This window comes from Camelus ferus, chromosome 14, assembly GCF_009834535.1.
Source record: "Camelus ferus isolate YT-003-E chromosome 14, BCGSAC_Cfer_1.0, whole genome shotgun sequence".
NCBI classification, from domain to species: domain Eukaryota; kingdom Metazoa; phylum Chordata; class Mammalia; order Artiodactyla; family Camelidae; genus Camelus; species Camelus ferus.
Window position 1 is genome coordinate 27455753 of NC_045709.1, and position 22519 is coordinate 27478271.

Below are 22519 nucleotides of genomic sequence, written 5' to 3' on the forward strand. Positions count from 1 at the left end.
CTAAACATTGTATATTGTTTGCTTTCCCATGCTAGAATTTAAGTTCCAAGAGGGCAAGGATGTTTGCTTTGTAGACCGAAGTTTCCCAGGTGCCCACACCTGTGGCTTGCACAAGCAGGTCCTCGAAAAATATTTGTTGAATGAATGAATGAATGCATGAAAATTCAAGCTCATGCAATCCACTTTCCCAGAATTCAAAATAATGTACACATATTATATGCTTTATGTTGTGCACGTTATGTATGAATACACACACCTAATTACACAGAGCTGCGCACACTAAAGCCACGCATGTTGTTCCTCATGGGTGACACCAGGGTCTTGCAGAGTCATGTTCATTGTGTGTGACTTTCACATCACATGCTGACTTTAGAACCGAATCTGTAAGATGGGAATTGACTTTAATATCCTCCAACCACCGGGATGCAACTGCTTATGACCCTATTTACCAAGTTTACTGGTACATTTTTAATATGAGACTGAATCAAAATATTTGATAAAGCTAGGAAATTTTCTATCTGTCTGTTTCTCAATTCTTCTGAGGCGTCTCCTGGTTGCCATGGAGATGGCAGTTTATTGAGTGCTCTGGGTTGGGATAAAAAAATGACTGAGATGTAGTCCATGTGTTCTCTACACCCTGCACAGCCCACCAGGGTCTACATCTACACACACACAAATATAACACAACAAAGCAAGTTGTGTGAAAGAGACCCATGTTGCAGAGTTACATAAACCGAATAACAGGGGCCACGACTGTGCTCGGGGGGCTGCTGGAGGAAGGCCATCAGGAAGAAAGTCACATCAAAGAAAGGTCTGCAAGGTCACAGGCAAAGGTGGAGAACAGCCCACTTCTGGCAACGCACCCAGAATTAGGAGCGAGGCAGGAGCAGAGCCCTGTGTTGTAAAAGGTGTGGGACAACCGTGACTGGGACAGAAAAACGCAGTTATGTTGCTAAGTCACACTGCAAAAATGTGGCACCAGCAAGAAGGGTAAAATGTTAGGGTTTACCGAAGTTGGGTGTTGCACTAGTCTCCATGCTGGCTTCCTAGGTTTATAATATTCTGTAACAAAATTATTTTCGAAAATCACAAAAATGACATATTTATCAAAATCCCAGATAAGAGTGGGGTCCTGCTCACTCAAGCTCATCTCCTGCATATTTTTGATAACACCTGCTGTGTTAGAATTGGTATTCAGAACACTGACCTTCGGGGAAACAAAAGGGAATACTAGGACAATAATGGCACGCATGTTTTGGAGCACTTACTATGTCGCAGAGAGCGTGCTAAACATGTGACATGTATTTCCTTCAGTCAACCTGAAATAAAATTACTACTTTCCATACCCACAAGTGACATAACAGATCTGGGATTCAAAGCTAGATCTTCTCTTTCTTCTTTAATTTCAAAAATTAAATTAAGTTAATACTGAGTTCTTCTGTGAACTAGACTCTGCACTTAACCACCCTGCCCAGCGGCACCGTCGCCGCCCCCCTCCGCGGTGGCGCCGGGCTCTCTGCGGCTTCCCCAGCTGGAAGGCGACGTGCAGATACATCATGAGAACTCTGTCCTCTTTAAAAACACAGTCACAATTCTGATTTCCTCCCTTCACTGTTTCTTACAACTGAACTTTCCTCATTGATCACAGTCAAGGTCTTCACTGGAAAAACGTTATGTATTTGAGTGCATTTAGGATACACATATGGAGCGATTTTACGAAGGGAAAAATACAAAATGTAGCATTTGTTTTGGTTATCTTCCAAGTTTCTATATATCTATACAGGGTATGCCCCTTCGCTGCTGAAAATGTTGCCATTTAAGTCACACCATCAAATTAATTTACTGCCCTGCTTTCTTGCACGTAATAAGGGAGTCACGAGGGGTGCATGCTGATTTCCAGAAACCTCAGCTAGGTGGAAGGGCTTTCTGCGCAAGATCTCCTTTTGTTTGCAGCTTCCAAGTGAAATACAGATCATGCCTTCTGACACGTTGCTTACTGTCCATCCCCTGTCCCGTGTTTAGAACGGCCCCTTCTCGATGAAGGTCTACATTTTGTTATTTTTCTCTAACACTGTTTCTCTTCTGCGCCACAATGTATTTCAAGCAGACCACGTGACAAATAAAACGCATACAGAAGGAAGGCACTGGGCTTGCTGAGTGCTCTGCAACTCTTCACTTCTTTCGTATGTGACAGTACAGAAAGGTTTCTTTGATGGTTCAGTCAAACAAACCGCACGGCAGTCTGTTTCTTCACGCGCATCAGTCGCACACTGGCCGCCTTGCGGCGTTCGGCGGCGGCCGCGTCGGGAGCGAGCCCTCCGGCGCCGGGTCGCCGCTCTTTCGTCAGAAACCATCCGTGATTCTTACAGTGAGTATGTGAATATGACAGATATTAGTAATAACTTCTTGCGCTTTTTAAAAAACAAAAGAATTTAAGAAAAGGTTGGCAAGAAATACGGTAAATGCCCACGATGAACGTCAGACCCTAAACCACACAGCACGGCGGCGCAGAGCAGCTGCCAGAAGGAAGGAGGCGGCAGAAAGCCAGTCGGTCAAGTTGGAACGCGGGTGTAAATACAGATAAACTCTGCTCAAACGAAAGCAATGATCTCATTTTTCAACGTCAAGTGCGGACCCCGGAACAGATGTGCAACTCGCAGTGTCCCGCCGAGGGCGGGCCCTAAGCGCTCTGCTTTCTCCGCCGCTCCGGCCGCCCCCCTGCCCTCGGCACCGCCCCCTTCTGCTCTATTCGCAATCCGTGGGCCTCCTGGGGCTGGTGCCCCGGCCTCCGAGTCAGCCGAGGACGGCCGTCTCAGCAAAAACACCGAGAGTCACTCCAGGGCGGCAGCCGGGATGTCCTCAGGGCCCCCTCAGCGCTGGGCCTCTCACACAGACCCACTTCTGAGGGACTGCCTCATGCCAAGGGGCACAAACTTAGAAACACTTGTCTACCATGTCACCAAAGGCAAGTAGACAAATGGCATGGCATTTTTTATAAACGCTGGTTCCAGAACCAACCTGAAGTGGCTTCTTTCAATCTATGAATCTAGTTTTGAGGCTTGGGACGAGTCACAAAGCCCCGCTCCAGGACCAGGAAGTGGGATTCCGTGACGTTGCACCTTCACTGCGGGTGTCACTCGCGCCCAGCGCTGCAGAAGGTCATGAGTGTTTCACGGTCTGGACCTGCCTTCTCCACGAGGAGCACAAATGAATACAGCCATGCACGCGATGCGGCAAGGGGCTCGGCCTTCACTCGTGCCAACTATTTTAAGTAAAATTAATTTTTACTACCTTTCTGTTAAAGCTATTACATCTTGCAAAGTAATAGAAAAAATGATGGACTAGAACCTAAACTACATTTCCTGTATTCTGTACCTTGAGGAAAGAAACTGTCTATTGAAGTGCTACCCCTATTAGAAAATGTTTTACATTCATATTAAGAAGAAAGCATTTGCTAAGTACTATAAAATAGATGAACAACAAATCCCTTCAGTATAGGACAGGGAACTATATTCAATGTCTTCTAGTAGCCTTTAATGAAAACAAACATGAAAAGGAGTGTATGTACGCACATGTATGACTGAGACACGACGCTGCACACCAGAAATGGACACAGCACTGTAAACAGACTAGACTTCAATTTTAAAAAATGGGATAAGGCAGGTTAGCAAAATAAAAAAGTGAAAGTGAAAAAAAGTGCATGCTCTATGTGAAAAAAAAACCACACGTGTTTGGATAGAAGGTGAATTTTATGGATAATAGCAATAAAATCAAGTTGGTGTGTCAGTCAGAATTCTTATTTGCAAGCAAGAAACTAACTTGAGACTCTTCACAGGTGGAAGCTTTACTGGAAAGCAAAACAAGGAAGTGAGGTTAAGAAGGAAAGGTTTAGAATGTGGCCTGGACCCAAGGTGAATGCAGGGACCAGCGGTCTCAGACACGGGCTGGCTACCACCTGCGGCCACTGCACGGAGCCACCGTGGCTGGACAACACCCCTGCGGTGACACCGATTCTCACCCCTCCCACTGCGTGTCTCTCAGTCCATAACCCGTGGTTCGTCGACGCAGCTCACCTCACATACGCCCGCCTCGCTCTCAAAGGAAGGGAGGAGCGGGGAGTGTCCCCTTTATATTTTTACTGTGGTAGGTGAGAAACTGGCGTGGCCGGCAGCCAAAAGCACAAATCAAAAATATCCACTCCGGCCTCTTACGATTTCCATACTGACCAAAAGCTCTTTAAATTTTATGTAAACGTGGGATGGCGCCTCCATCGCTTTTAATGAGTTATGGCAAGTTCATTCTCGGAAACAGGGCCTGCAAACTTGACATCCATTCAAACCTCGGACTCTGTGTTTTCCCTGTGATCTTTGGCAAATGACTAAATCCATCTCTTGTTTTCCCTGTCTGCAATAATGCCCATACATTTTATCTTCCATAAAGGGACTTCATTAAAATCACTGATGCTGCTAATTAAAATCTGGACATCCTCAAAGAGGAATTCAACTTTTAGCCAACGTTTAATTCTACTGCTACATGCGCAATCAGCCCAGGACTGATTTTATAGAATTCCTGTTTAAGTGCATCACTAGGAAACCCAGAATGCAGTGTGCCTGTATGTGTCCGTATTTCCTCCATAAATGTCACACGAGAGGCATTTACGCTGAGAGACTTGTGGCTGGTCAACACCTAGTTTCACAGAACTCTTCCAGTTCCTCAATGAGGAGGCGTGTGTCCTGCCGTGAAACTGCCCACACTTTTGCGTGGAAGAAAATGAGCCTGGTTTTCCACTTCCTCAAAAAAAAACAAAAACAAAAACAAAAACAAAAACAAAAACACCACACCGTGAGGTAACTCGGGATTGTTTGCCTTTGAAAACTAGCCCTCACTGAAAGCTGAGAACACGAAATTATTCCTGGTGACCTTCCCATTTCGCTCTGCTTTTTAGCTAAATCCATGAAAGATCAGAGGGAAAGTTCCAGAGATGCCTGTTCTTTGAATCTTTTTTCAAAATTAACCCTTTTCTCTATGAATCACAGAGGAGTGGGAGCCCTGGGAAGGACGTCGGAAGCCCCATCTTTCTTTCCAAGCAGGTCCCCCCGTGAATGACCGTGGATAAAGCATCCGTAATGCTTCCGAGGTAGAGTGAATGCATCTCTAAGGAACAGAGGGGAGGGAGACTAGGACAATCTCTTACCGCAAGCAATCAGCATTTTTTTTCCTGTTTCGATGCCTGTTTATCAGTGCAAGTGATTTCAGCAGATTGCCTACTGTAAGATTTATTTTTAAGATTAAAATTATTGATTTTCTCACTACCTCCTCAGTGTTATTTAGAAAAATCTCAGGGCTAACTGTGCCTACTTAGTGTCAAATATTCAGATGAAAGCAGACCGTTAGCTGTATAGTTGGTTTCATGGAAACATCAGGATACTTAACTGAGTTTTTAAATGATCCTAATGTAGATATTTGACATAACAAAAGTTGCCCTGTAACTTCATGCACAATAATCTTGTTGCTAAAGCAATACTCTTTGAACATACTGATGGTAAAGGCTTTGGTATTGTGTTGGTTGCGTTGTGCACCACCTTGAATGCACAGTCATATCTTTTTGAAGATAATTATTGAAAACAGTATTTTTTAATTCAACATAAAAAGAATACTAAATTATCGGATACAAACCATTTTTCTCTCTACTAACACTAGTTGTTTTTTTTTTTTTTTAATGATTATCTTCTTTATTTTGGCAAGCTTTTTGAAGCCAAACACATTAAGCATACAGGTAACAGCACTGAAACACATCAAAACACAGTTTTGTGAACTGTAATCTCAGTTTGATTTTGCAGTGTTCTGATCACATGATATTTTTAAAGTGAATTTGGATGACATGGAGTGGGGAGGTAGTAACTGAAACACAACGGCCTGCCAGAAAGCCCCGGTGCTTCAAGCATTTTATTTCCATGTTGCCGTCACTTAAAGTCTTCCTGTTCAAGCTGAGGTCAGCGCAGTAACACTAACACCACTCGGTGGCTGTAATCCCCCTTCGTCTGACGGTGCCTTTAAAATGCCCCAGCAAAGATCACATTTATCAACTTCACTTAAATCATTTATTAATTTTTGTTTAGTTTGGACCTTTTTCTAATTTTTTTTTTTGAAACCAGCAGAAAATAGAGAGGTGTCAGCTGAGACAGAGGGAAAAAGGATGCAGAGTTGAAGAAACTCATGGCAGAGCTGAAAATACCTGTTCCCTACTCCGTGAAGAACAAACTCTCCGGGTCATGCCTTCGTGAATCTCTTCTTGTAATTTACCTTCAGTTATCACCACAAAGGGGAACACCAAGGGCTCATTACCTGAGTGGTGTGACTCTCTCTGTGTCTCTGGAAGGATGAGGTTCCACCCCCGGACAACCTGGACAATCCATCCTCTTCAGGTAAACCTGTTGAGGTCAACACAAAGCAGCAGTCAGACTGTGAGACCTTCCCCCAATACAGGTAGCTGGGCGCCTACTGAATGGACTAAAACTGCTACATTTCAATGTAAATGAAGGTCAGTGAACACTCACTGAAGGGTCCATTCCCCAGGCGGCTCAGGAACACCAAGAGCTGCCTGGTGTCACTCCACCTGAGAAAAGGGGGATTGCACTGGCAAAAGAAATGAAATGAGAGTGAAGAAATAGGTCATAACAGCACAAAAGGGAGCAAAGAGGTCATGGAAGGGAGAAGGGAAAGTCCTGTAGAGCCTGAGAACAGACTGAAGGAACCCCAACGTGGGAAGAGGAGCAGGTGGACACCAGGGGTAAACGGGCTCGGGGGATTGCAGCGTGTGTCTCATCTGAGGCAGAGAAGAACAGAAGTCAGGTAAGGCGTGATCCAGGCACGTGTCGGATGCACTCTACGGACTGCTGACTTCGTGTGCTCACCTCACACATGGAGGGAGGGAGGAGGCCGGGTAGAGACCTGTGAGGGAAACGTCAGGGTAGCTGCCCATTCACACGCATGCTATGATTTTGGTTTTTATTGGACAAATCCTCAGGGATATGCTAGCTCTGAAATATCTAAGCTCTCATGACGTCTGTGTATAGGTGGTGTTTACTGAGCACTGATCTGAGCTGGCATCGCCGTACTAGGTCCTCATCACAATCCCACGAGGCAGTTCCTTTGATTATCCCCATTTTTATGATGATAAAGTGAGCACTGGAGGGTTTAAGTCTTTCTCTCGGGGTCCTAGAGTTAGCAGTAAGCATCAACGCTTGGGTCTGAACCCAGGGAAACAGGAAGCAGCCAACATTGCCAGGAACTGGCCGAGCCAGCAATTCAGTCCAGCCATTTTCAACCCGACTTCTCAGCTACGGTGGAGGACATTTAATGAAATGAAGTCCAAACCAGAAACCATGTAATGTGACTTGGAAATATTTTTAACTCAAAGGAGGTGTGGGGCAGGGTTTTCTGAACGCCTGAGGAGTTGCTGCTTTCTTTACAAGTCTACCTTCTGCTGCTCAAAATAGATAATTGCACAATATCCCAGCTTGTCAAGTGAAGGCTTGCTTCCCCTGCTGGTTAGGCTTTGAATCAGACAGCAGTACCTGTTCCAAAGGATCTATACAATTCCCAGAAACAAAGTGATATTGTAAAACCCGCATCTGAATAGATTTCATGGACGCCAACCAAAGACTCCTTCGCTAGCGCTCTGGACCCATCAGGAGCTTGGCTGGAAAAAGCCATTCTCAGATGCTCTCAGAACCTGCATGGTTCAGTGCTGCTATGGCACCAGGTCCAGCACGGCCCGGAGTCTGGCGTCTGTGCAAAGAATTCAGAGCTGCTGGGCCTGCAGACAGGCTCACCCAGTCCCTCCCGGTGGAGAGCCCTTCAGCATCACAGATTCCCTTACAAGACCTCGAGGATAAATACAGCGCACATAAAAAGAGCTGGTCTTCCCAGAGCGGTAAATGTAAAACCAAACGTGATGACTGCATTCTTTAATTGCCATTTTTCCTGATGCCCAGCAATAAAATGTATAGCCATCGAGCCGCAAGAAAGAAAATCACACTGAACATAAAATGGCTTAGATGGAATTTGTTATATCTTTATTTCCCCACAAAATAAACATCTTTATATTCACAATATTTTGTTTGATAGAACTACAACTGTTCCAGCACTAAAAACTGTTCTCTAATCTAATGATAAATAACCACAAGTCCAGGGAATAATTAAGTATACAAAAAAAGATCCAAGTCTGTGTTCACATCAGTAAAAGGATGGCAATTAAAGTAAGTGATAGCTATAATTACCCAGACATAACTATATTTCAGCAAATGAACAAACAGATAATTATTTCTGGGAACAGAGGTAGCATGCAGATACTGGAATTCAAGGGAAATCATTTCCTTGCAAATACCACTACTTCTGATTCAATTAAAACTTCAAGTTATTTTAAACCTTTATTTCCATCTTGTGCCTTTATTTGGAATGCACGTTGACTATATACTGTGAATTATGAATCAGCACTGCCAACTGATTTGAATTATAATGCTCTTGTATATATCATGAGCTCTACGTGTATAATATTTGCTCAATTTTTATCGTGCTGAAGGAGGAGAAATTTTCTGACTCTGCCCCTGCATAGGACTTAGCGGTTCCTATGAAATATGTAACTTTGTTGCAATCAGTAAATGTCTGCCTCAGTATCCCAGCATCCTGCCAGATATTTTAATACTCATGGGAGTCTTCAGGAACCCAGGAATTCATGGTTGTCACACTGGAGATCAACAGAAACATGCCAAGCTCCTTTGAAAGACTGAAATCCCAAATGAAATAATTTTCCTCTTGTGTGTATAATTCTTGAGATTTTCAAGTGGTCTTCAATGAACAATGACACAGAGCTAGCTTTATTTTAAAATCTGGTCTCTATAAGCATTTCTGGGATAACCTATAACCCTCTGTTCTAGGGTTTGAATGTACACTATCTGTTACATACTGAAATTTAGAAGCCTGGTATTCCTAAATATGCAATTTTAAACAGTGAATTTCAGGGCAACATATTCTATAAAAATTTCCATTTGGTCTAGAGAGATTTTTGTTTGTTTGTTCCACAGGTTTGGGGGGCTTTATTTTGATTTTTAGAGTAAGACTAGGAATTTTCTGTATTAAGTTTTCTAGGATATTTCCCAAGTCATAGCTTTTGGCTTTGACTGAAAACTCAAACTAAATATTTTGGTGAAGGGACGTTTCTATTTTTTCCTCTCCTTATGGTAGGAAAAGTATCACTCAAGGTGAGCTGGAGAAAATGTAGCAGAAGGGAATGTGCATATGGTCATCTTTCTTAAATATGTGTATTCAGTTTTGATCATCCAATATATTCTAAATTCCCTCTTTGTTCAGTGGCTAGCCTTAAAAACTCCAAAATTGAAATCTTCTTACTAGATATACACAACCTCTGTGAAATGCTCTTCCATCATACTCTCATTGACTATTGCTACCAGCTCAAATTCCATTTTTGTTATTTTAGGAATTTTTAATTTCAATATACAGGTATCCAATGTTTTTGTTATCCTTACCTTTTTTTTTTTTTTTGCAAAAGGTTATCATCAGAGATTTCAGAAAACAATGGTGTTAAAAGAAAGATTTTTATCTCTATATTTCCATCTAAACACACACCCGTAAATCTGAACATCACACATTAACATGGAAAGTTTTACAAGATGCCTATTTGAATCAAGTTGGAGTAATCCATCATGAACACTCAGTGTGATTTTAAGGGTGGAAAGTTGGGAGATAATTCTAATATGCCACAGACAGGGCTTGGTTACTTTAAACCTTGGTAGTCCTGTCTGATGAGATGCAAGGAATTGCATACAACTCATGGCTAGTGGTAGACAAAGCAATCTGAATTTGTTGACATAGATATACACTACATGAGATTCCTAAGGGGGGAAACCAGACGGTTAAAACCACATGTATAGTATAACTCAAACCTTGTAAAAACAAAACCAGATATATTACATAAATGCACACATATATTTGTATTAAAAAACAGAATTTTTCACATGGCAGAGTATCAGACATGTTTAGAGTATTTCTAGCTAATAGAATGAATGGTAGTTTTTACTCATTCTTTATTCTTCCCTGTATTTTCCAAATTGTCACATAAAACATGTATAGCTTTTATAACCTGCACAGAATTAAAGCAGCCAATGAATAATTATTTATTATTTAAGAGGCCACTCAAGTCAGAGAGGAGGGAACTCAGGGAAGGCGGACACTGCAGGACCCGGGCGCCCGCACAGGCTTGTCTGTTTTCGGTGGTAATAAATTCTTGGTAACTGCAGTTCCTTTGTCTAGAAATCTTTATTGCTGGTATAAAAATGCTCTGTCTTCCCAGTGTCATTTCCTTCCATTGCACCAAAAAGCCTCTGTCTTATGAGCCAAATGCTTCTAATCATTATATGCAACCCCTGCTTAATATGATGGGGCAGCATTCGTAAACACATTCGGATTTTTTTCTGTGTGTGTGATTAAAATAATCTTTTTTTTTTTTTTTTTCTGGTGCCACCAGAACATTCCCACATCACCCTGAGGACCTGAATGCTGAGCTTGAACAAACCCTGATCTAATCTGCTATCCACCTCCAGACCCCTCCCGAGTACAGCCAGCCTTGTGATGAACGTTGCCTGGCTAGTTCTCATCCTGGATCCATTTGCCCCCTCCTGCTGCGTAAGTCAGCAATGAACGTCTTTGGGTGAGCATGTGTTCAGATGAAAAACTACCTCCCCATTCTTCCTTGGACCTGGAGGGAAGCCAGAGACGGGATGATGAAGCCGGAATCTCTGACGCTCACGGAGGTCCAGGGCCCTGGACCTCTGACATCCATTCGGAAATCTGCCTCCCTCTTTCTCTCCCATTCTTTTCTTTACTTGAGGAATTGTAATGACCCCTCAAGCCAAGAGATGGAACGCTGTCAGCCACCCGGGGGCTCCCAACACCCTTTCTCCGAATCTCTGTGGCTCTTTTTCCTCTGGGTAAAACCACTGCCCTAAGTGAGGTGGAAGCCCCGCCACAGACCCCCCACCCTGGCCAGGCCTGTCATGTCGTACAGTGTGTCACAGGGTCACGTGGCAGCTCTAATTTGCATCTAATTACCAATGACTTTGGACTTTATTAAAAATATTTTGTGTGTGTATTCACTTCTCCTTTCTATTTCTCTATCCAGTGGTTTTTGTCTGTTTTTATTTTAAGTAAACCCTGAATATGACCCTTTATCGGTTAAATGCGTTAAAAACGAGTTCTCCTGCTACGTACACATTTTCCCCTTGTGGTTGGCACCCTTGTGTCCTGTTAACTTGTCTAAGAAGTCCTTTATTCTCCCGTCGCTGAGGTTAAAAAATTATTATTCTGTATTTTCTTCTACACATTTTATTTTACATTGGACATTTAGACCTACAACCTGTGAGGAACGTTTTGTGTGTGGCCCAAGGTAGGGGTCAGGATGCATTTCTGTTCCTCACGTGGACAGCAGTTGATCATCCCTTCCCCAGCATCCCACGGTGCCGGTCCTGCCGTCACTAAGTGGCTGTTGATGGCAGCTGGGAGAGTGCTCTGTTTATTTATTTATTTTCCCCTTCCTCTTCATTTCTTTTCTCCACAAGAGTTTGTGTAACAGCGGAATTATTTCATCCTTAGAATTTTGACAGAACTTACCAGAAAAGTCATTTGGGCCTCGAGCTTTCCTTGTAGGAAAGGTTCCATGTACAAATTCAACAACTGAACATTTACACTACCGGCTAGCCTTACTCCGGCTTTTCTCCATTTTGGTAACTTGTCAATTTTTGTTTTTTGAGAAACGTCTTCATCTAAATTAACAAATTTATTCTGGCATAAAACTGTTCAAAATATAATGAATGGTCATTTTTAATTTCTACCTGATTTCTGGCCGGTCTCCCTTGTCACTCAGAGTTGGCTCTTTGTGTCCACTTCATTTCTCTGTCACCTTTGAAAGAGAATTCTCAATTTTGTTAATGTTTCAAAGATTGTTTAAAGGTTTACCCTTCGGCTGTGTTGCTTGTTTTATGTCTCAGTAACTTAGGTTCTTCCCTTTTCTCAATCTATCCATTTCTTATAGACGCAATTTATAACCTCCCCACAGACGAGAACTGTTGTTTTTAATATTTGTGTTTTTAATATCTTTCCCTTTTCTACCGATTCGCTTTTAAACTTTCAGCGTCCTCATGTTTTGCAGAAGTTTCAGACTTTAAAATACTGTATTAATCAGTTAATCGTTCATGTGAACTTACACTAAGAAGCTTTTAAACTTAACGGAATTCAATTTAATTATTTTCAAATGTGCTTTTAGGCCTGCCATCTGAGAGCTTTCTATTTGTCTTACTTCCAGATACTCCCAGTTTACCCCTTTTGCTCTCTTCTGCGTTGATTGACTTCTTATGATTCTATTTCACTCTGCTAATTTGGAAATTATATACCCCATTACCATTCTTTCAGTGGTTGCCTTTGAAATTATAACCTGCTAACTTGATTTATCAGTGTATAATATTAAATATTATTTTGACCCCCTCCTGCCTTCACTTACAGTTTTATTGTTGATTTTTCCTTCTTTTATCTCTGAGCATTCGGGGTCTGCCCATGTTTAATTCTTTCAGGGTTTTTTGCCCCTAAAAATATCCTTAACTCCTATTCATTCCTTCGAAAGGTTTTTATTGTCTATACAATTCTAGGTTGGTAGTTCTCATCTGAGCATGCTAAATGTGTGATTCCATTGTCTTTAGACTTCAACTGCTTCCTTAAAGGTAATTTGTCTTTTTTTTTTTTAAACTCTGGTTGCGTTTAAGATTCACGCTTAGTTACCCAGTGCTTCAGTGCAATGTGCCTAGTTTTCTCTTTATTTATTCTGCTCAGGCTTTTTTTCTTTTTTAAACAAAAGTCACATTTACAGACAGAAAGACGCACCTTTATGATGTGTACCTGTCTATAAATTCATAGGAACACATGCACCCCTGTTTGCCGACAGCGCCACACGCCCCTCTGCAGCAGTCTGTGTCCCCTCACATTCATGTGCTGACTGCCCTGACCCTCAGGGTGACGGTTTCAGGAAGGGGGACCTTTGGGAGGGGGTTCTGTCATGTGGGCAGAGCACCTACAAATGAGATTAGTGCCCTTATAAAAGGGACCCCAGAGAGCTAGCTGGCTCCTTCCCCACATGAGGACAAGCAGGAAGCTGGCGACCTGCGGCCTGGAAGAGCGCTTCCCTCCAGGGCCGGCACCTGACCTTGGACCCCAGCCTCCAGAACTGTGACTCGTAAATCACTGCCCTTTATCAGCCGCCCAGCCTGCGATGTCCGTCACCGGGCCCAGCCCCTGCCACTACACACAGCCTCTGGCCGCCACTCGGCTGTCGCTGTCCCTCGGTCTTGCCTTTTCCGAAATGGCATCTACACAGAATCGCACTTGCAGTCTTTGGATTCTAGCTTTTTTACACTTGGTGCACTGCGTTTGCGGGTCGCCTGTTTTGTCCTGTGTAATAGCGGTTCATCCTTTTTTCTTGCAAAGTTGAACCCTGCACTGGTCGGCCTGTGAACTGGCCCCCGATGGGCCCATCCTGGAGGCACTCACATCTCATGTCACCCCCTCCCATGAGACAATGGGACGCGGGATCCGAATCTGACAAGCAGGATGTGGCAGGAGTGCTGGTGTCCCCGTGTCCCCCGAAAGCAGGCTGTGCGGGAGTGTGGCTTCGTCTCAGGCGCCGTCCATGGACTCCTCGCTCCGGGGGAAGCCAGCTGCCCTGCTGTGAGGCCCCCGGTGTGCAGAAGCCCGTGTGAGTGATCTTGAAACTGGGCCAGCTCTCCAACCAGCCTCAAGATGACATCATTTTGGCTGACGGCTGACTGCTTCCTCACCAGGGAACCAAAAGTCACTCATTCAGCCGCACCCACCTAGACTCTCCTTGACCCACAGAAACCACAAGACAGCAGCCTCTGAGTTCGGGGCAGGGGGCAGTTCCTACAGAGCAATAGGGTGCAGCCACCAGCTGGAGGGGCTTCGTTTGTTTCCAGTTCTAAGTGATGGCAGCAAAGGCGGGAGACACACTTGCGCGCAGGTGCCTGTGGCATCGCTTTCATTTCTCTTCGGTAAATACCCGGAAGCGGCTGCTGGGTCGTCTGGAAAGTGCAGGTCGAGCTTTGCAGGAAAACCGCCAACTCAGACCTGCTTCTCCGTGCTCTCATCCAGGCTGGAAAATTCTCTCATGTTCCTCAGCAGGTCCCGTCTCTCGTCGCCGGGTCCTCCCTTCTCTCCCCGGATCCCCAGGAGCCTCCTCACCACGCCCGTCAGGCCTCCAAGCCATTTTCTGGCATTTCCATTCCTCTCTTTTGCTTCTTTGTGTTTCATTCGGGATACTTTCTGATTTATCTCCCACTTCCCTGGGATTTTTTTTAATAGCTGTGTCTAATTAACTTTAGACTCATCTCCTATTATCCTTAACTTTACGACTGTATTTTTCAATTTCAGAATTTCCATTTGACACGTTTTATGGGTTCCCATTTCTGCTGAGAGTCTCACTCTTTCATCTCCCTGGGCGTAGTAAACAGACTTGTTTTAAAGCACGTGCTTTTGAACGCCAATCCTTTGAGCCCCCTCGGATCCTCTGCCATGGACCGGTATTTCTGCTCGTCGTTTTTCATCTTATCTGGTGTCCTCATGCGCCTGGTTCTTTTTGATTATGGGTTGAACTCTGTATTTGAAGAGCGGTTTGCAAGAACATTCTGAAGCCTGGGATGCTGTTTCTGCCCTTTGGGATGGATGTATGCGCTCTCCTCCCCGGTGCCTGTGGATTCCGTCAGTCCGGGGGGCCCTCAGCCCGGCCCCAGAGAATGAGGTGGTTCCCAGCTGAGCTGTGGTTCCTGGTTGCTCTTCTGGCCTCACCCTCTGACTCTGGCAGGTGCTAGACTCAGCCTGTCCCACAATCCTAGGAGGCACAGCCCAGCTTCTCAGCTGCCTCCTGTGGAATGAGGGAGATCCCCAGTGCCTTCGGAGAAAAGCTAGAACATAGGCCTTTTGGCTTGGCCTTCACTGCCCTCCACACCCACCCCCAGTCCCTTCAAGAACAGACTGTCTGATAGAGAAAAAACCTATGGTTACTGGGGGAAAGGGGAGGGTGGAGGGAGAAACTGGGAGTTCAGGGTTAGCAGATACAAACTACTGTACATAAAATAGGTAAACAACAAGGACCTACTGTACAGGAAAGGGAACTATATTCAATACCTTCTAATAACCTATCATGGAAAGGAATGTGTATAACTGAGTCACTGTGCTGTACACCCGAAACTAACACACTTGTAAATCAACTGTACTTCAATTAAAACAAGATTTGATGGTAAAGTTAAATATGTGTGACAAAATATTAAGAGACAAAATATTATGACATCATATAAGACATCAAATATTCTATATAGAAACAGAAACATGCACGTGGAATAGAGAGAAAGCACACAATGAAGTTGCTGCTGTAACAGCTCTTAGCTCTGGGTGGTGGGATGTGAGGTCTGACAACTTTTAAGATGTGCTAAATGTTCTCCGATAAGTATGTGTCATTTTTAAAATCACAAAAATAACACTGAAAAACAAAATCTCTTGGCATGCCAGAAAAAAAAATGAACACCATATTGTATACTTGGAAGGGGCTGAGAGAGTAGAACTTAAATGTCCTCACCACACACACACACACACACACATACACACACACACGGTAGCTATGTGAGATGACGGATGTGTTAACTAACCTTATCTTGGTGATCGTTTGCCAAATACACATGTATCAAATCATCATGTTGTAGCCCTTACACCACCCAATGTTATATGTCAATTATATTTCAATAAAACAGGGGAAAATTTTTTTAAATGAAATAAAATAAAAGATAAGGTTGGTCTGAATTTTGCATTCAGACAATACTAGAAGCCCTGGGTTTCTTCAGTGTGGGAGAAATAGCTTTTTATTTAAGCCACTACTGACAGGTTTTGGACACACGTGGTCAAACGAATTTCTACACAAGTTCACTGGTGCACTCACATTAAATACTTAAAGCCAGTCTGACATTTACCATTCCTTCAATATTACTTTTCTTCACACATTTTAGGTAGGAAAAGAAAAAGATAATTTTTCCTTAAAAATACCGTTAGAGCATCCATTTCCTCCTTCTGCTCAGTACAAGTCTCATTCTCTACTGGTTTCCACAGGCCAAATACTCCAGAAAAATCTCCAAAAAGTCAGCTAGTGACGAACGCAATTTTAATTCTTTAAGTTAAAAATAAGACGTTGACAATATACCTCATGGCGATATTTCATGTTCTAAACCAATCCCCAGTGTTTAAGGCTGCTTCATTCTTACGTCAAAAAGTTCAGTCTTCCTAGGCAGTTGGCACAGCTCAACGCTTGTACCTACTCACTTCTGAGTTTGAAGGCGCGCTTACCATTTGAGACAGGATTCCCATTTTCAGCGGTGTCGGCACTGGAGAGTGAATTAGATAACTGGATTCCGTGGTTATTCGCGTTTCCATCTTGGGTCTCTGATGCCACGTCTGGTGCACCAAGATCATCTCGGCTCGTAAGGTTCATGTTGGTTTCAAAACCTGAAATACAGGGCAGAAAAAAACATTATTCTTCTTTGATAACATGTACTGAATAAGTTAATTCAAAGAGTAGAAGGAAGTCATACAACATTAGTTGCATTTGAAACAGTAAATAAATAATCATCCTTAATCAAGTGTATGGCCTACAGAACATTCACCAAATTTTGCCACAACGCTGTTAAACGTAATGGGATACGTGAGACGATGATGATGAAATTTCCTGATCTGTTATTTTCAAGCGTATCTATACAGAATTTTTGATGTCCTCGGTCTAAGAACGGGTCATTAGAGAACTGTCTACCTTGAGAAGGCTATTTCCTCCAAGAAGCATGGCGCTATATCCATGTTTCAGAAGCTTTCTGAGTGTTTAAATGAAGTCGAGCTGAAGCCACCTTATGGTTTTGAAAAGATTAAATGTATTTTCAACATTATTATAAAATTTGTTACTGTCTGCTCAGGAGCACTAAACTTCAAAGCCCCACTTCTGGCTGCTGCGCAGTGACAGAACTCGCTGAGCGTCTGGTGCACATCCCACATTGAGTTCTCCGAGGCACAGGGACACAGAAGCCGCTGTCAAACTAGGCTGAAGAGCCAAAAAAAGGAGGTCCCCCCGACTGGGGGATTTTTGTTCAACGCCAGGGACACGGTGCAGCTCCTGCCCCTGGTGGCGGGGGCACAGTAGATCTGCCCGGCTCTGAGTTAGGTTTTCTCAAGTTTTAGGCTAACGTATTATTCAAAAGGGATAATAAGCAGAATATTCTGGATTCTACTTTCACGGGGCAGAACGGTTTCTCTCCCGTGGTCCCGAGGACGGGAAGCAGGGGGGAAGGGGCGGCCGGCCCGCCCTTCAGAGCCGGACTCCCGGGTGGACCCTCCTCTCCCTCCTGGATGCCGCCCACCCCGGCCCTTGAGACCTGCGCCCGCACAGCACTCAGGCTGCGAGCCTGTCCCTAGGTGCTCCACGGGGACTCAGGTCTCGGGGCTGGGGACCAGCCCTCGCTCCGCCCAGGGGACCCGGCCAGCGCAGCCCCCCGCGGGGCGGCGACGGCGTTAGACGGGAGCGCGGGGCGCCCAGACCTGCAGGGGGGCTGGGGTGGGGGGGCTGGGGATGGGGGGGCTGGGGAGGGGGAGGGGGGCTGAGGCAACGCCAGCAGGGCGCTGACGCCCGGCAGAAGGGTTCCCCCGTGCACCAGCCGGGAGACGCCGGAGCTCCTGACGCCTCGCACTTAAAACCCGGTGAAAAAGCCACGGCCCCGCCCGCGGCGAACAGGGGCCCTCGCGAGGCGCCCGCGGGGACCCGCCGGCCGGGGCTGAAACAGCACCTGCTCAGCCGGGCCAGCTCTGCTCAGCCTCCCTTCTTCTGACCGTCTGAAAATGAGGGACGCAGCTTTGGCTTTAAAGCTGTCTCGAGACCCAGACGTTCACCTGCTTTTACTTCTCTTTGAGCTATTTTTTTCACTCTTCAATTCAGCTGTTCACTGCGTGCTCGCTCTGCGCCAGGCACCCTCGGGGGGCTGCAGGGACAGCAAGGAGCACGGCAGGGAGCTTGGGACGCCCCTCCCAGGACGTGACAAGCGGACAAGGGAACTAAGGAGCGGGCGGTGGGCAGTGGTGGTCTCCCGGCGCGGGAGGGGGGGGGGGCTACCGAGGCGGCCCAGGGAAACCTCCCTGGGGTCTTGTCTAGGCTCAGAGGAGGCAGCGGAAGCAGCAGCTGTGTGGACGGACAGCCTCCCCACCCCTAGAGCAGGGAGGAGCTCCCCTTTCCCAGGGAACCGGGCAGAAGCACGCTTTCGAGAGGCGCGGGGCGCAGGGGCGGGCGAGAAGGCGGCACGCGGATCCCCGGAGGCCCCCGCAGGCAGGAGCTGAGGTTTCCTTCCAGCGCGATGGTCGGTTCTGGAGGGAGGGAAGCAGGGAGCAGCGCCTGGGGAACAGGGACGCCCTCTTACACCTGTCAGCACAGGACTCAGAACTCAGAGGCGCTCTGGGGGCTCCTGGTACGAATACATGACGCAAGCTTCCTTCATAACTGACTTCTACCTCATGAACAATGGGTGTATTTAAATTACAGTCAAGGAGGAAGGAACAGCTCAAGTGGCAGAGCGCAGGCTTAGCACGCATTCGGTCCTGGGTTTAATCCCCACTGCTGCCTCCAAAAACAAACGAATAAATAAACCTAGTTACTTCCTCCAAAAAGGTAAAAATTAAATCATACGCAAAACCTCCATTTTTACTCTTAAAGTTTAATTTTTTTCATATTTCCTATCAGCAGGTTAAATTGTAGCCAAGAAATGTTTTAAAAATTGGTCACAGGTTAGGCTGTGATGCTTCTGTGATCCACTAAAATTTTCCTTATGTTTTTATCTTAAAAGCACACGTCTGTCCATCCAAGGAATGCTCTGGTGGGAATTAGGCAGTGAGCCCTTCCGAACCTAAGATGTGAGAATGAACGGTCAACCTGATGAGGCTCCTCCCCGTTGTTCTCACAGCAGTGACCGGTTCCCTGCCAGTCCTGGGGCTTGACGCTCACCTTCAGTACAGTTCTGAGCAGCTGCCATTCTCTGGCCTATTTTTGAGATGAGGTCACTGAGGCCTGGGATGGTAAACCTACCTGCAGACATTTCACAATCAGTCGGAGATGCAGCCAGGCTTAGACCTAGGCCTGCAGGGCTCCGCCCACACTCCCGCCTCAGCGCGGCCCCTCCTCAAAAGCCGTCCCTCCTTCTTCCACCTGCTGACTCCAGGATAAGGCAGCTTCTTTTCTGCTCCTTTCATTCATCACCGGTGCCCCGGTAGTAATGAACTCGGAGCCCCAGGTTGAAAATGGTACTCTAGCCACTGAACCAGAGCGGGACATCGACCTCTCCACTTTGGGGTTATCCTTGTCCATGAATATTACCCGAGGGTTCTTGATTACTTCATTCTGCGTCAGGCTCGGCTCGTAGGCACCCTTTTACTCCAGGCCGAATCCACGTGCAAGACGGTGTGCGCCCCAACTTGTTAATTTCTCAATTCAGCCACAATGAGGGTCAAAGGCGGAAACTCTCAACTGCCTTGATTTTGCTGCAGTGTCGGCTGAGTGCAGGAACGGTTCCTCTCCTTAAGGGTACACCCGCTCCTCTGCTTAAGCACAGGAGGAGACACACCAGGAACAAACCGAGAGGACTCTGGCATTCAGTCCGAAGAGGTCTCAGCCACAGCAGCGCAGGTGCGAGACGGATACTTCACGGGAAATTAAGAACCGGGTAACACAGAGCAAATGAAGCCATCATAGTTGTTCACGTTTCCAGGCAGGGGTCAGCAGGGTTTGAGGGTGAAGAAAAGGCACACCTAAAGAACATACTTGAGATTCTCAATGAATCTAAGCAAACAAGTGGGGGAGTGAGTGCTGGAAAACCCCTCATAGTGAGCCTTTTTGCATCTCTGCATCTTGTGCAATCAGCGGTTTGTGTAATCCCGAGGCAGCCCTCCCGTCGGGCACATCGTGACATGAGCTGACTGCAGTAGCTGCGGTATTTTCTTTCAGCCTGTGAACCGGGGTTCCCGGGGACCCGTCTGGGGCTGTTCTCACAGGTATGGGAAAGATGAGTCACTCAGGGATCTGGCTCAAAGATGAAGTGTTGGCCTTCACGTTAGGATGTGATTACTGAGCACAAGCAGGTAAGCAAGGCACATTTAAGTCGAGTATTAATCGAGTGAGAGAATTCTAGCAAATCTCTACATATGAATACAGGAAAAAAAAAAAAAAAAGAAGAAGAATTCAATGGTCCAGGGCTGGCTTCTGGATAACTAAAGTGTCACACGGGGTAGTTAGATCTTTTGAAAACTGTGGTCTTCAATAGGAAATGCTACTGCCCCCCCAACCCCCTGGGGATACTGGACAATGTCTGGCGACATTTTTGGTTGTCACCCTGGGGGAGGTGGGTGCTACCAGCATCCAGTGGGTAGAGGTCAGGGATTCTGCAAACCCCCTACAATGCACAGGACGGGCCCCCACGAGGACTCGTCCCACCTGGGGTGTCCATGGGGCCAAGGTTGGCAAACCCTGTTTTAAGCTAAGTCAGATCATGCCATTTGCCACTCATGTCTCTGCACTAGTTTCTTATTTTGTTCAGGTCCAGATGCAAAAGCTTCCTGAGGCTGAGAGACCCCCCCATGAACGCACTCCCTGCTGGTCCTGAACCTCATTTCCAACAACCCTCTTGCCACCTGCCCCACCAGCCCCACTGGCCCCACTGGCTTCTCGGCCTCCCCACACTCAGCCCCTCACTCTCCAGGCAGAGAGCGCAGGGCTCTGCTCCAATTACCCTGAGCAGAAAGGCCTTCCAGCCCCTTTGAGACGACAGCACCCTTCTCCCCCCCCCGATCAATTTCTGTTCCCACAACCTGCTCTAGTTTTCCTCGAAGTCCTCACCAATGGCACATCCCATTTCCATTGTTTGTTTATTTCCTCTCTCCTCCCTCTAGAAACGTGTCAGCACGAGCTCAGATGCAATACTGGTGCCTTCAAGGGTGCCCCTGCACACAGTAGGAGCTCAACAAACATTTGATGGAAAAAGAGAATAATGAATAACAAACAAATAATACAATAGCCTTGTATAAAAAATCATTTCCTAAGAGAAAGCACACTTTCTGTAACTGTAAAAGAGTGGACAAGTTTGTGAACCAAACAAATCATGTGAATTATGATACAGAAGTCATGCATCACAGTACTCATTTGTCCCCACTCACATGAGATTATTGGAAACGAATAAAAGGATTTCCACTGTTAATAACACACCTTTGAGTTCTAATCCCTATTTAAAATGAGAAGGTACGGAAAACGTCTCAGTGTGTGAGTACGCACGTTTTACTTATTCAAAGGGCCAGAGCTGTTTGCTTTCTACCTAAGGGTGTTAACTTGCAGAGGATTCAACAGGCAAAATATAAAAGCAACCCAAGCGCTCACGGACGGGTGACTGGATGAAGAAGATGCGGTGTGTGTATATACACATAACACACACACATACACACACAGTGGAATATTACTCAGCCGTGCAAAGAATGAAGCCTTGTCATCTGGGGCAGCAGGGATGGACCTAGAAAGTATTTATTATGTTAAGTGAAATGAGTCAGGCAGAGAAAGACAAATACTGTATGGTTTCACTTATGTGTGGAATTTAAAAAGACAACACAAGTGACCACACACAGAAACAGAGACACAGATTTAGAGAATGGACAGGTGGCTGCCAGAGGGGAGGGTGGCGGGGGGACGAGGGAACCAGGTGAGGGCGACTGAGAGGTAGAAACTTCCAGGTACAAAATAAATGAGTCACTCGCAGGTATGAGACACCAGGGTGGGGAATACAGGCCATAGTAATACAGCGTCTTCCAGAAACAAAAGCAAAGGGCTAGGGCTGTCTGCCGTCTACCTGAGAGTGCTGCCTGCAGAAGCAGCGCCTGCAGGTACTGGACATCTGTCCCTGACGGATGGCGGCACGTTGGGTATTTTCACTATGTTCCCACCATGATCACCGATGAGTCTTTCATGCCCGTCCTCCCAACACGCAAGGTCCACACACAGTCACTCCGCAAAGAATCTTACTCTCCATGGTTTTGCAATGTCTAATGTCAATGTCTAATTACAGGCAGTTTGGTCAGTGTTGACTCTGGGATCTTGGTGTCTAGAGACAGTCAGAGGCAGGATGACCACAAGTGTACAGTGGGGGCTCCAGACCCCACCCCACTTGCAAGGGCCAGTGACAGTCAGGCAAACACCCATGTGAACATCTCTGGACCTGACTGCTTTCTCTGACCAACTTTCTACAGCAACACTGCTGCAGCGATAGATTAGTTATTTATTCTCTTTTCCTTTCAACAGACATTTGTGGAGCATCTGGTACGTGCAGGTCCT

General features: G+C 45.8%; 1 protein-coding gene across 1 annotated transcript in view; it reads right to left on the minus strand.

Annotated features, from left to right (window-relative positions):
* MYO16 (myosin XVI) overlaps positions 1–22519 on the minus strand; it is a 437171-nt gene that overhangs the window by 15826 nt on the left and 398826 nt on the right. The window contains exons 33-34 of the mRNA XM_032496671.1: positions 16471–16629; positions 6346–6431 (exon numbers count right to left, since the gene is read on the minus strand). Of these exons, the coding sequence (XP_032352562.1) occupies positions 6346–6431; positions 16471–16629 (245 nt within the window). The remainder of the gene's footprint in view (positions 1–6345; positions 6432–16470; positions 16630–22519) is intronic.